This window comes from Xiphophorus maculatus, chromosome 23 (assembly GCF_002775205.1).
Source record: "Xiphophorus maculatus strain JP 163 A chromosome 23, X_maculatus-5.0-male, whole genome shotgun sequence".
Classification (NCBI taxonomy): Eukaryota; Metazoa; Chordata; class Actinopteri; order Cyprinodontiformes; family Poeciliidae; genus Xiphophorus; species Xiphophorus maculatus.
The window spans coordinates 5,354,852-5,368,400 of NC_036465.1; the positions used below are offsets into that span (position 1 = coordinate 5,354,852).

At 36.6% G+C, this 13,549-nt stretch overlaps 1 protein-coding gene across 2 annotated transcripts; it reads left to right on the forward strand.

Moving 5' to 3' along the window:
- The first annotated feature begins 388 nt into the window (after positions 1–388).
- LOC102226077 (probable carboxypeptidase X1) lies at positions 389–13,547 on the forward strand. Of its 2 annotated transcripts, XM_014472351.2 has the most exons (15): positions 389–732; positions 1,573–1,731; positions 5,202–5,311; positions 5,381–5,520; positions 6,216–6,300; positions 6,395–6,554; positions 7,365–7,456; positions 8,513–8,636; positions 9,456–9,652; positions 9,738–9,917; positions 10,530–10,727; positions 10,804–10,900; positions 11,063–11,202; positions 12,301–12,403; positions 13,040–13,547. In XM_014472351.2, the coding sequence occupies exons 1-15, from the start codon at positions 417–419 to the stop codon at positions 13,345–13,347; spliced, it is 2,409 nt and encodes an 802-aa protein (XP_014327837.1). In that variant the 5' UTR covers positions 389–416; the 3' UTR covers positions 13,348–13,547. The 2 variants fall into 2 exon arrangements, with proteins under 2 accessions (XP_014327837.1, XP_023184731.1); XM_023328963.1 differs by lacking the exon at positions 1,573–1,731.
- Positions 13,548–13,549: the final 2 nt, after the last annotated feature.

The following is a 13,549-nucleotide window of genomic DNA, read 5'->3' on the forward strand; positions in this document are numbered from 1 at the left end:
TGCGGGTAACCACGGCAACCAGTGACAGTTTAAAGGCCAGTGTTGTTTCCGCAGTCAAGTTGCGCGCGCATCCGTTGTATTAAAAAAAAAAAAGAACAGCGCAGAGCATTAGGCTAGCTTTTAGCCAGTCTAGGCTTTACTTTCTGATAATACGTATTTTTTCACTACAAAAATAAATATATTTTTTAAATTTTATTTTTTACTATGGTAGAAAATAACAAAGTTGGTCACATTGCTTTATTTCCCTTGAAAGCAATTTTATTACAACTAATATCCCTCTCATGAGGATTTTTCTGGCTTGTGTGTAAAAGGAAACAGTTTCCACTGGTAGCAGCTTGACAGAGAGGCAGAGCTCCAGGTCAGGGAGGTTGAATGAGTCTTCAGTGTGTGAGGGGTTTCCATTGGAAAGGCTTACTATGGCAGCATTTCTTCCCATCTCTCTGCTTTTATTTTCACCTTGTGGATTCTTTGTCTTTGTTTGTGGCCACTTGACAGATTTCACATTACCAGTTAATCCCAGTGTGGTTTCAGGTGTAGGTCTTGCCACAAAGAGTCTTTTTTCTGCAGGGACTTCCAATGCTTCAGAGGTTCCCACCACAGAATTCACAACCAGTTACAGAAAGTCAACAGCTGAAACCACTACAGAGCGCCCGACTGGGAAGGAAGGTCAGAAACCAGTGAGGAAAGTCCTGAAAATGGAAAAAGAAGAAGATGAAGGTCCCATGGAATTGGGTGAGGCCTTATCAGACAATTTTATCTGAGGAAACTTTTTTTATTGCATTTGAATCAAGTCTTCAAATTTAAAGTGACTGCTAATGTCCATGTGTTTATTATTTCTTTGCAAAATGTCTATATTAAATATGCATGCATTGTATATACCACTGTGGTAATAAATGTTATTGCTCTGAATGTGAAGAAAATGCATGACAGTAACTAAAGTTTAGCATGCTTTTAATCTTAAACTTGGATGCAACAATCTTAGACAAGCTCAGAACGGAACAGATTCAGGAAAAAGATCCATTATAAAAATAGAGTCACTGATTTGTACTTAAAGCTTAAGTAGCTGCAAAGGAGTATGGAAAGCAGGTCCTATTTGCATTTCTGTAATCAGTGTCCGAGTGTTGGAGGTAGGTCACGTTTTATGCTGATGAAACCCAGATGGGCTTTGTAATGACTGAGTCTAAGTAAACAGGGAAAAATTGCTCTTTTCCTCCCAGTCTTTGGGGTCTGAGATGTAAATGAAAGAAAACTAGTGTCTGCTGAACAGTTTCTCTTTTGATTTGGTCAAATGTTTCCCAAAACCCAATGATGATCCATTTTCAGACTGAGCACAGCATATTTTAATACAAAGTGTTAGTATTTCAAAGGCCCACAACATCACAGATCACCCATTATCTGCTGCCCATCCATGCTTAATGATGGGCAGCTGCTTCTCCATATGTTTATCCACAGGACCTTTCAAAAATCTGTATCTTAGTCTCATTTCATGTGTATACTTTCTAGGGTGTATGGTCTTGTATTCTAATGTAATCTAATAAAGTCTTGTTAAAAGGTGTTTTGCCTTTTTTATAGCAAAAAGATCCACAAGAAGCCTTACGGTAGCAAAGAAGCTCAAAAATGTCCTGAAGAAACCAAAAGTCATTCCTAGGAAGCCAAAGGTCACTAAAACACCAAAACCAGAGATCAGAAAGGTCACTCATCACCAGTCAGCCGCCACAAAAACTGCCTCACGTATGTATTTAGAAAGGCTCTGAAATATACAGTATGACAATCAGACAAGGACCAAATTTTAATGCTGATTATGTTTTGCTGCTTTTCTGAAATGGGTTTTGCTTTGTTGTCAATTAAGATCAAGTCATGGATAGTTTATGTAATAAAACTGTGTGTATCTACTGAACATCAAACTGATCTGGTCTCAAAATTATCAGCAAATCCAACAAGAAAACAGCAAACGAGCTTTTTGTTGAAGAAATTCTGAAATGACTAATTTCTTTAAGGGCATATATTATCATTTTCTCTTATTTCCAGCTATGTTTAGGCTTATATCTTATTTATATTCTGCTTCATTCAATTAATCATTCAAACTGAGGAATGTATAAAAGCACAAAAGAAAAAATGGCAGCTGAGTACACTGCAGAAAATTGCTGAAAACCTGAGTCATGCATAAAAGAACAATCCCCCAAAACCAAAGTAAATAATATAAACAGAGTAGAAGTACACAAAGAAAACTTCCAGTAATTTTTCATTTCAGTTTGTAGAGTGAAGATTTTAATGAGTAAGGAGACAAAGAAAGTCAGGAGACCTGTGGAGATCTAACTAACTGGCACCCTATACAGGGAGTATGGTGAGTCCAGTCTGTTTGTAATTCACTAAAGTAGCAAAGGACTCCCAGTAGCAAAAACTGTCATGAAATTATGGACGTTATAATTTCTGCCGACACTCAAATTTTTCCTAACCACTGTCGTCAGAATATTTTGCATTAGAAACGTGGAGTTATTGTGCATAATTTATCTTTCTCTACAGAATTAGTCTGTGCTTTACTAATGAGGGTTAAAATGCAGATCTGGAATATGGAAAAATGTCTCGTCAGGAGGCATCTGCAGTGAAACGTTTTTGCCTCCATTTGGCTCAGACACAGTAGAAAAAATAATGCTGCTACAACTAATTATTGTTCAAGTAAAGAACTTATGATGACTTTGTGAAAAAAAATTGACAATGTGATTTGATTTATTCGATTGTTTCTGTAGATTAATTTGATCTGTTTCTCTTGTGAAATTTTTTGAGATGACATTCGAATTGGTGGTATCTAAAAAAAATGTAACTGAATTGAACGGATTAGACAATTTTCACAGTCGCCTTGGTGGTCTGACTGTTGACTCTGCTCCATCATTTTTCCGCGTCGCCAATAAGCGGCCAGGCTTCTGCTTGGCATATCTCCAATAAAAATATAGATTTTTAGTAATGAAAACTATCAGTATTGTCATTGCAGAGAAAGGTTTCCAGACTTTACCATTAGCCGCTAAGTTTTAACAGGCGTGACAGAAAAGGGCTTTTTTTATCAGAAAAGCAAATTTAACATTATTTATCTGCTTTAATGCTCTAAACGACTCTGAAATATGATGATATTTGCTCTTTACACAATAATAGTGACTTTCACTCTTACCGCAGAGCTGATGTGAGACATACTGTATATTGTAAGCTGATCATATAATTGTTTAGACTAAACCTGCTGTATTATTCTGGCAGAAACATCAACTTAAAAGCTGATTATCAGAATAAAAACTTGGCACAAAGTAGATAAATCAGCTGAACGATGTTTCTCTCTTTCATGTGCCAGATTTTTGCTGTTTTTTATTTCCAAAGTTGGCATCACTTTTTAGATGCATATGTTCTGATTTCCCTTTCATATATCACCTTTGTATTTTGTGTTAATAAATGAAAGAAATAGTTAATGTGAAACTACGATGTGAGAAAGACAAAATCTGTTTCAGTTGTTTAGGAAGTTGAAAATCATGCTATTTGTTTTACTATAAAAAATGTTAAGGGAAAAGGGAAATACATTTTCTTCCTTTCTGATATTCAAACAATCTTACTATAAACACAATATTGCTGATTTATTTTGGATTTTTCTATATTTATCGAGTTAATCAGCTGCTTAAGCTGATGATTCTTGTGTTTTCTGCCAAGTTTCTCCAGCTCAGCCTCAGTGGTTTCAGGAGATATTTGTGGTTTGGCTGGACTCCAGAGGTCAGCAACACCAAACAGCCACTTTTAGTCACAAGAAACTGGAGGGATCCCTCAGGACTACAGGGCAAAATGGAGACAGGGTTTTCGCAGTCACTTCCACAGTTTCAGCTCTAAAGTCTGACACTTTTTAGCAGCTAGGGGATCTTCCTGGCAGGAAGAGGCAATGTTTGAATACTGCAGACAATGAAATGTCTGTCTAAGTCTGAGGCTTCAGTGCAACAGCAAAAGATGCTGGGATGGCATAAAAATCAGATCTGAGATTGTTCTGCTTTCTTTCTTTTTTTCCTCCCTAATCTGGATTTCATTAAATAAGCTCAACAGATATATTTCACAAAACATTTATTTTAACTTGAGAGATTCTACTTCTCATGTACGCGATGCATTTATTCTTGAGTCTATTTGACACAGGAGATTGGAGATTTTTGGGATGAATTCAGTATGAAAAATAACAGCTGAACATTTTCTGTTTGTGAATTCCAGAATGGCAGCATGTTGAAGAAGCTCTTTTAAGTTTTATTTGTTCTTTTGTACTATGCGACATAAAACTATGAGTATAAAAAGCATGTACTGTACTTTTTGCTGTACTATTACTAATTCAGCCATCTAAGCAAATTTCTTTCCATCCTTTTTGCATTTTGCAGGCTTTCCAGAGCTAATCCACTGATTCTCAGCAATTTACTGTTTGTTTATATATTCTATAATATAGTTATGTGTCAGTGTTTGTATCATACAATTTATATAAAGTATATATTCCAAAATTTTTAATTCAGGTTTTACCTTAGAGTTTTCAGTGTGTTCTGAATGGTGATGGATACTACAGGCAGATATCAGGCAGCAGTGCAATATCACAACTTTCTATTGTAGGCTTAAGAAACAAATCTGTCTTACTGGATATTAATACAGTACACAATAACTATTCAGTTTGTTTAAAGAGAATATGTTCAAAAAGTAATCCTATTCAAACTACCAACCAAAGTTGACCTGCTGCCATTTCAGATTTTGTAAACACTACATGATTATATTGCTTTTACTTACACTGCAAAAACACAAAATCTTACCAAGTATTAAAAAAAGAACTAGTTATTAGTTAAATAATCTGCCAGAGGAACAAGACATTTTTCCCATATTATAAGTTTAAACGTCTTGTTCCTCTGGCAAATTATTAAAATTTTCATCACTATTAAGGAATTATAGACTTAAAACAAGCTCCTGTATTGTATTGAACAGTTACTTGTCAGTTTTGTTTTATTTCAAGTGAACTAAAATCTTTGCAATAGAAACTAAATAAATACTTGGTAATATTTTATGTTTCTGCAGCGTAGTCATACCTTACACAACTTTTATAATAATTTTATTAAAGCCTTTGCACATATCCAAACACTGCCTGTTCAAAATTAGATCTAAGAAAACAAATTTCATATTTAAATGATTCATAAAGATCTGTTGACTGTCAGAATGTCCTCCTCTGGGTCTGGAGTCACTGAGGGTGAAAGACGCTCATCTGAGGGCTTCATCCTACAAGCGACGAGGCCTGGGTCCTCACCGCGGCCGACTCAACATCCAGGTACACATCACATCTTCTATCTACAGATTCAACCGTGGCTTACATTTTACCGCTGTTCTTTTGCTACAGTCTGGAATAGACGATGGGGATATCTATGATGGGGCCTGGTGCGCTCGGTACAAAGACAAGAACCAATGGCTGGAAGTTGATGCCCAAAGGCTGATCCAGTTTACTGGGGTCATCCTGCAGGGGCGCAACTCCATCTGGAGGTCAGTGCTGGTGGAAACAAAAAGCGTGTTTAAAACCAAAACACTCACCGGACTTAGACACACATCTGCAGTTTTTGTAAAAAAAAATTATATTGAAAGAAGCCGGTTTGGAAAAATCTTTCCTTTGTCTGATTTTCCTTTTTTGAAACTATGCTGTTTATCTAAAATATTTTCAGTTTTATCTTTAAAATAACAAAATTTCTACATAACTTTATAATTTGGTCCATCTGATTTTGTCATTTTTAAATATTAAATGATTAATGTTTTGATCAATTACTCACTGATGTTTTGCCAAATACTTTTTTATCTTACTTGAGTCATTTCTTAGACAGCTACTTTTTACTTTTACTTGGGTAAAATATGTTGAAGTAGTGCTACTCTTACTTGAATACAATTTTTGAATACTCCATTAACTTGTGGCAATAAGGGAGTTTTTACTGCTATGTTGGGGTACATGTTGAACATTTTAAAAACATAAAGTTCTGTAAAAAAACAAAGCATTTTATATTTTCATAACACTGGATGGAACCTCCAAATATACATACCGGTATATAAAATATGAACCTCCAAGTATGAAAATATTTGGAGGTTCCCTCCAAGAGGATGGAAGAGGCAGTTTCTGCATCTGTCACACATGCTCTTTTCTTTTGTTTTTTCTCTTCTTTTCTTTACATATTTGTTTCACTTGCATGCAGTTGGGACATGGTCCAAACGTACAAGGTTCAGTTCAGTAATGACACGCTGCTCTGGAAGCCCTGCATGAACGGGAGCAAAGAGGCTGTGAGTTAGCATCTGATTTTCTGAAAACCGTTTTTCCACCTTCTACATGTACCATTAGTATCACCAACAATCAGCACACCTCCTTCTGCTGCAGATATTTGAAGGAAACCAAGACACAGAAACTCCCATCCTCTCCCTGTTCGACAGTCCCACAGTGGCACGTTACATTCGGATCAACCCTCAGACGTGGTATCAGAACGGGACAGAGGGAGACATTTGCCTCAGGGCAGAAGTGTTGGGATGCAAACTTCCTGGTACGAGAAAAGAAACAGCAGGAAACATTTTATTTTTTATATGCCTGTTTGGTTGTAAAGCAGTAGCATGCTAAAGTATTCATTTGTATTCAAAAGTACTAACTCTTTAGCAATGTCAGCGTCAAACATCAGTGCATTTCAAAATGATTTATGATTTTTATAAAAAATATTTTCCAGAGTATGTTGATCCATCAGAATATTGTCTATTTTTGAGTCTGTATATGCCAAGTAATAATTGATTGATAAATGAATAAGTTGACAATTATTTTAATAATTAATTAATCATGATTAATCCAATAAATCTTTTACAACCCTAATATTCTCACTCGTATTTACATCAAGGCTATTTTCTAATCTTGCAGCCTCCAGCAGGTTTCTCTCCAGGATTATCCTGTATTTATCTCCATACATCTTTCCATCAACTTAGTCTAGTCTTCCTTTTTCCAATTTCAAATGAGTGGAGCAGAACTCTGTGAGATGTTCAAAACTTTAATATTGTTTATAAACTAAAAACCTGTTAAACATTTTTGCAGAAATTCATCCCTTATCTGTCTGCTAATCATAAATTACAAAAATGTGTACTTTATTTACAAATTAAATGACTATTGATAGCATTTTCTAGACCTTATTTAAGCCGGTAAATTGTATGTTCTGGCCAATAGTTGTATTGGGTTTTATTTCGGGCTATTTGAGTAAGAGGGGAGGTTGACACCATATAAAACCGAAAACAGTTGGGCCATTTCAGTTAGGTAATTTCACAAAATCTAAAATGGTTGAAAAACATTAACTGTCTTCTTTCCTTTTCCACAGATCCCAGTAATGTCTATGCATGGCAGACAGAACCAACGGAGTCCAGAGACAAACTGGACTTCAAGCACCACAACTATAAGGAGATGAGAAAGGTAGATGGAACACAAAAATCTGTCTAGAAATTATATTTACAGTAAAAACATTGTTCCGTCAACTCCACCCTGCTGTCTGCTAATGTTCTTTCTTATTGTTTAGTACTATAGAAAACTTATGTATGTTTATAAAAGTCTCTGCTTGAAGACCCTTTTCCTGAATCTGAAACTGGGAATAAATTGGATCCACATCTCTTTAATTATTACAAAACTCATGTAATCTACACACACACACAAAAAACAAATTGGCGTGAGGAAAATTGGGTCCAGCTGTTTGAAAGTGTTTTCTTCCTGTTCAGTGATGGTCATTTTACTCATTTGATGCTTCATATGTATATTTTTTATTTTTTGGGTTTCTGTGAAACGAAAAAACCAAAAACCAAAATCAGATCTTTGAAACATGAAGTTGCCACATGTTTGGAGGAGGAATGTGCTCTTGCCGGTTTTCAAGAACAAAAAGGATGAACAGAGTTGTAGTAACAAGAGGGATAAAGTTGAAGAAACGCACAATAAAGCTCTGAAAGAGTTTTTGGAGCGAGACTCAAACAATGGGTTTAGATGCAGCTTTTAGTCTGGCAGTCCTATAAGAGAAACATAGTGTAGAGATTGATGTCCTATTGTAGATATTTATCAAAAATTGTTATCTCTTTTTGTTTCAAAGGGTCACATAAGGTTTGCAGCTAAAACCAAGTTTTATTTAGCAGGACTGAGGACAAAAATTGATTGCTTCTATTATAAATGCTGCCTCTCTTTGTTCAGGGGTAATGGTCACACACCTCCAGGTCCACTGCATGATTTTTTTTTTTATAAATTGCTTCCTATCAAACACGTTACAACATCCCACTTTTTCTAATTCATCATTTTAACCCACCTGACCAAACTTTTCCTCAAGGAGCTGACCTTGGGAAATTATTTCAAGAATTTCCCATTTTTCAACTTCCATGTTGCATTTAGGTATTTTTTCCTGACTTACTGCCCTTTTCATGCTTTTATAATTAAATTTTCTGTCTCTCTCAGACAGTATGTGGTTAAATGTACAATTATTTTCTTTTCCAGTTGATGAAGTCTGTGCATGACGAATGCCCCAACATCACACGTATTTACAGCATCGGGAAAAGCTACAAGGATCTGAAGCTTTACGTCATGGAGATCTCAGACAATCCTGGAAAACATGAACTGGGTGAGCTTATGGGTTGCAAACGTTTTTCCAAAATATGGTCCAGATTCTCTAAAATCAGTCAAACCTGGTTGGGGATTTTGTCGGCTAAAGTCAAACAGATTTCAGATTAATTTAAAAAAGTAAATTGGTCATAAATTTTGGCTTGGCAGGACTATTTAATTTTGTAAATGCTTTGTATTGTTTTTTTCGGGATTTTTCTGTCTTGCCGAGACGCTCGCAGAAATCTTAATTGCGTTCTGTGACTCAAGTCTACAGAATCTCACTGCTAAGATACCTTTGCTAGCTAGCTAACTGTTTTGTTTCATGGCCAAGTACAAACCTGTTGCTGCTTGCCTGGACACAGTTTATAGATTTCTGTGGAGATATATATACCTTTGATAATGGTCTTAAAAAGCCTTAAATTTGAGTTGGCGAAACCTGCAGAAAGTTTGTTTTTTTTAAGTCAGAGCCCTGCAGCTCCTTCCTGACCAGATTAAATTAATCATGGACAAACATTTAAAATATACTGATGTTGTATCTCCACAGTCAAGTCAAGCACAGTGGTAAACCTATAGCTGCTCTGCCTGGAGTTTCTCTATGTTTGCTCTGAGATGTACAAATGTTTTCTTTGGCCCATTTAGGTTGGGAGAGATTTTCCCATTAAAAAAAATTAAAAAAAAATACTCCAGAGAAGCAATCAATGTCGAGCTGAGGGAGGCTGATTAAATACTCAGACAGAAAATAGAGGAAAAAAATTGCCACAGTGGATTAGAGTTTCTTAAGGGAAAAGCAAAGAGCATTGTTCTTAATTTTGCATGAATGTTTTGGCGCTCGTTGCAGGAGAACCAGAGTTTCGGTACGTTGCAGGGATGCATGGGAATGAGGTGCTGGGTCGGGAGCTTCTGCTCAACCTGATGCAGTACATGTGTCGAGAGTACAAACGAGGAAACCAGCGGATCGTCCATCTGGTCAAAGAGACTCGCATTCACCTTTTGCCCTCCATGAACCCCGATGGATACGAGATGGCCTTTAAGAAGGTGCCAGAAAACCTGACTTAATGTTCTCACTCTGAGCTTAAAAAGAGCTTCAAACAGAACGTAATCCTTCTCCTTTCGTCCTCAGGGCTCCGAGCTGGTCGGCTGGGCTCTGGGACGTTACAGCTACGAAGGCATCGACATGAACCACAACTTTGCTGATCTCAACTCAGTGATGTGGACCGCCATCGAGCTGGAGACAGACCAGTCCAAACTCATCAACCACTATTTCCCCATCCCTGAACAATACACCTCTGAAGAGGCTTTTGTAAGAAATGTAGACATCTTGTTTTTGTTTCAAAGACTTCATCCAGTTTGCCTGAACAAACTTGCCAAAACTTGTACATCAACTTCAATTTTATGTGAAAATGAACTGAGTAAGATTAAGCCAATGCTCTTGACTTAAATTTAAAACTTCAAAACTTTCTTCAGAACTTGTTGATGTAAAGCATTTCTATAAATCTGCGGTGTTTTAGCATCAACTCGTCAAGCTTCTATTATACCATTTGTCGAAAGTTTTTCTTCACATTCGTATAGATTCTAGATAAAAAATAAAATAAAATAAAATACAAGAGTACATTTCTGACAAAAAACCTTTTGAGTAAAAAAAAACAAGGAAATGTTTATATTAATCTTTTTTTTTTAATTTCAAGTTTATAATTCTGTGATTAATCTAAAAATTTCTGAGTTTTCTTGCTCAGAAATGTCCAAGTTTTAGAAAATTTCTGATAGATTTTGGCTGTAATTTACTTCTTTTTTGTTTTTTCTATCAAGTACGCCATTGAAGAAAGGTATTTGAACTCAGGAATGTGTTGTTGCAAAGCAGCAGTTCTTGCTTGCACAGTTAGCTAGCATGAATGATATTTTTTTTCTTTAATAGGTTGCACCTGAAACTCGAGCTGTGATCAACTGGATGCAGAACATCCCGTTTGCTCTGGGTGCAAACCTCCATGGAGGAGAACTGGTCGTCACCTACCCGTACGACATGACCCGGGACTGGGCACCGCGCGAACACACCCCCACCCCTGATGAGAGCTTCTTCCGCTGGCTGGCTGCAGCTTATGCCAGCACCAATCAGGTCTCTCTCACTTTTCCCTGCTCAAACTTCCCCCTCTGGGAAGTGACTGAGGAAAGTTGTTGTCTGATCAAACCAGGTGATGTCCAACCCAGACCGAAGGCCATGCCACAACAAGGACTTCCTCAGATACAACAACATCATCAATGGGGCCGACTGGCACAACGTACCTGGAAGTAAGAACCCATGTTTAGTTGGATTTTAGTTGAATATACAATTTAATATAATGCAACAATAATTTTGACAATAATTCTAAATCCTTATCAATATATCTCTTTGTAGCTGAAACTGAAATAACTTATTCTGACACTTGGAGATGATATTTTCTGTTCTTGCAGGCATGAATGATTTCAGCTACCTGCACACCAACTGCTTCGAGGTAACCGTGGAGTTGTCCTGCGATAAGTTTCCTCACGCCAGCGAACTTCCCATCGAGTGGGAGAACAACAGAGAGTCTCTGCTGGTTTACATGGAGCAGGTCAGAAGTCTTGTCATTTTTGTTGCTTTTGGTCATTATTTTTCTTCCTATTTGTCTTTTCCAGGATATTCCTTAACTGCAAACTGTAAATTTAAAAAGGGAGTTATTACAATGCCACTACAATCTGCATTGCATGTTCAACAGTGTCTTATAACTTTACTGCATGTTTGTATCAATAACTTTCATATGGAGCCTAAGAACTGCAAAGTTTTTTCATTTGAAACTTAAAAAGGCATATATATATACAGTATATGGGTGTAAAGAAACTTTATACAAATTAAGAAATGTAAATAAAATCAAATTGGCCTTTAATTTTTTTTAATTGAGCATAATTTTTGCCCTTCTCAGACTCCATACCTGGGTCATCTCAACATATTTACTCACATGTCACTAACAAACATTTATGACTGAGCTGTAGTTGTGGTGGCCCATAGTCAAATGTCTCTGTACGTCTTACCTAATCAATTGTTAAGATAATTTCTAAAAAAAACAAAACAGCAGTTATTCGAAGAAGAAGCTTCATGAAGGTTGTTAATACTGTACCTAAGAGACTTTTGGTACTGAAATCTGTTTTTATAGACTAAACCTTAAAGTCTCAGGAAAACAGAAGGCATTTCTTTTTAAAGGGAACAAAAAATGTCTGAAGTTATTTATAATCCAGCTGATGAGTCATAATTTCCTCACGAATCTGCTCAGTAAAACCAGGTCATGCTGATGGGACACATAGTTACCGCACTTTTTTTATCTTAACAATTGGTTTTGACTAATCTGTATCTGGTCATGTGGAACAAATAGAAACTCAGAATAAGAAGTTAATGAGTTGGATTTAATAGTTATGATGTAAACATAAAAAAGGCACTGATAGAACTTTTTTTTTAAGAATAATGACAAGAATCCACTTTCCTAAACAAAAATCAAGATTTTTCTTTTTCAAGCCAGACTGAAAGCAGCAATTTTTGACTTGACCTAGAATGCTCTGACCTGATTTGCTCTCCACATCTTCTTGAGATTTGTATATTGACTGTATAACATAATCTGTGTAACGGTGCAATGCTTTAGGACTTTAGCCTACAGAAAACTGTAAATTTCTCATTTCAGATCCATCGTGGAATTAAGGGTGTGATACGGGACAAAGACACTGGGGTGGGAATAGCAGACGCCATCATCAAAGTCGAGGACATCGATCATCACATCAGATCAGGTTCAATTTATTTTTTATACATAGCGCCCTCTAGAGTTAGAACATTTGGTACTCCTGCTGTCAATAATGACATTAAACATAACTGGAGCTTTACAGAGACAGGCACCTTTTACCTTCCATTTTGAGATGATCTCTCTACTTCAGACTCAGATTATTGGGTTCTAATTTTTGTTCAACAAAATCACTTTTTTTTTCTTATTGTTTTTTTTATGTGTGTTGCAACTTCTTTATTATTTTTAGAGTTGGGTTACAATTACTGTATTTGACCAAAAGCAGAATGTCGGCATTTATGTTCATCTTATATCTTCATTAGATAAATCTGAAGAACTAGTTCCACTGACATTATTTACTTTATAACAAGACATTTTCCCATGTTGAGATAATCCGTCAGTGCAACAACTACTTTTCATCAATATTAAGGAATTGTTGACTTGAAACAAGCTCCTATTCTGCTGAAATTTTAAGTGTTTTAAGATATTTGCACTAGAAACTAGATACAAATACTTAGTAAAATATTGTGCTTTTCTAGTGTATACGGAAGTGATTAAGGTTTAAATAATATTTTTTTCTTGCAGCAGTTTTTTTATTCTTTGCTTTTATCATTCTGAGCTTTATGCCTGGTCTTCCCTGCTGCAGTGGTTGATGGCGACTACTGGCGCTTGCTGAATCCAGGTGAGTACCGCCTGACGGTCAGCGCTGAAGGCTACTTCCCTTCCTCCCGTACATGTTACGTCATGTACGACCACTTCCCTACAATCTGCGACTTCAACCTCACCAAGACACCCAGACGGAGAGCAAAGGACATTCTGGCAAAGGGGGGGAAACTTCCCAAAGACCTGCAGCTGAGGCTGCGGCAGCTACGAATGAGGAAACTCCGCGTCACCACCAAGGCCATCAACCAGCGGCGTGCTGCGGCCGCTGGCAAACGAGCAAAACGGGTCTGAGAGCAAAGCAGGGCTTGGTTCAGAGACACCAAAACTCACTGGATTTAGCATTAGATTCTATGTTTGAAAATATATTTATCTGGGCAGAGCAGGTGGGCAACAATCTACTTTTTTTATGATCTGCTGTGGAGCAGCATATCTATAACTCTAGGAATGGAGATAAATCACTGATATTTGTTTTATTTCTATAAAAAAAGAAAAC

What these genes read in the sequence shown, in the direction of transcription:
- LOC102226077 (XM_014472351.2), top strand. Translation starts at nt 417, where the DNA reads ATGGCAGCATTTCTTCCCATCTCTCTGCTTTTATTTTCACCTTGTGGA. An exon ending in GCGGCCGACTCAACATCCAG is followed by an intron (nt 5,312 to 5,380) that starts GTACACATCACA and finishes CTTTTGCTACAG; the next exon opens with TCTGGAATAGACGATGGGGA. An exon ending in ACACCTCTGAAGAGGCTTTT is followed by an intron (nt 9,918 to 10,529) that starts GTAAGAAATGTA and finishes TTTCTTTAATAG; the next exon opens with GTTGCACCTGAAACTCGAGC.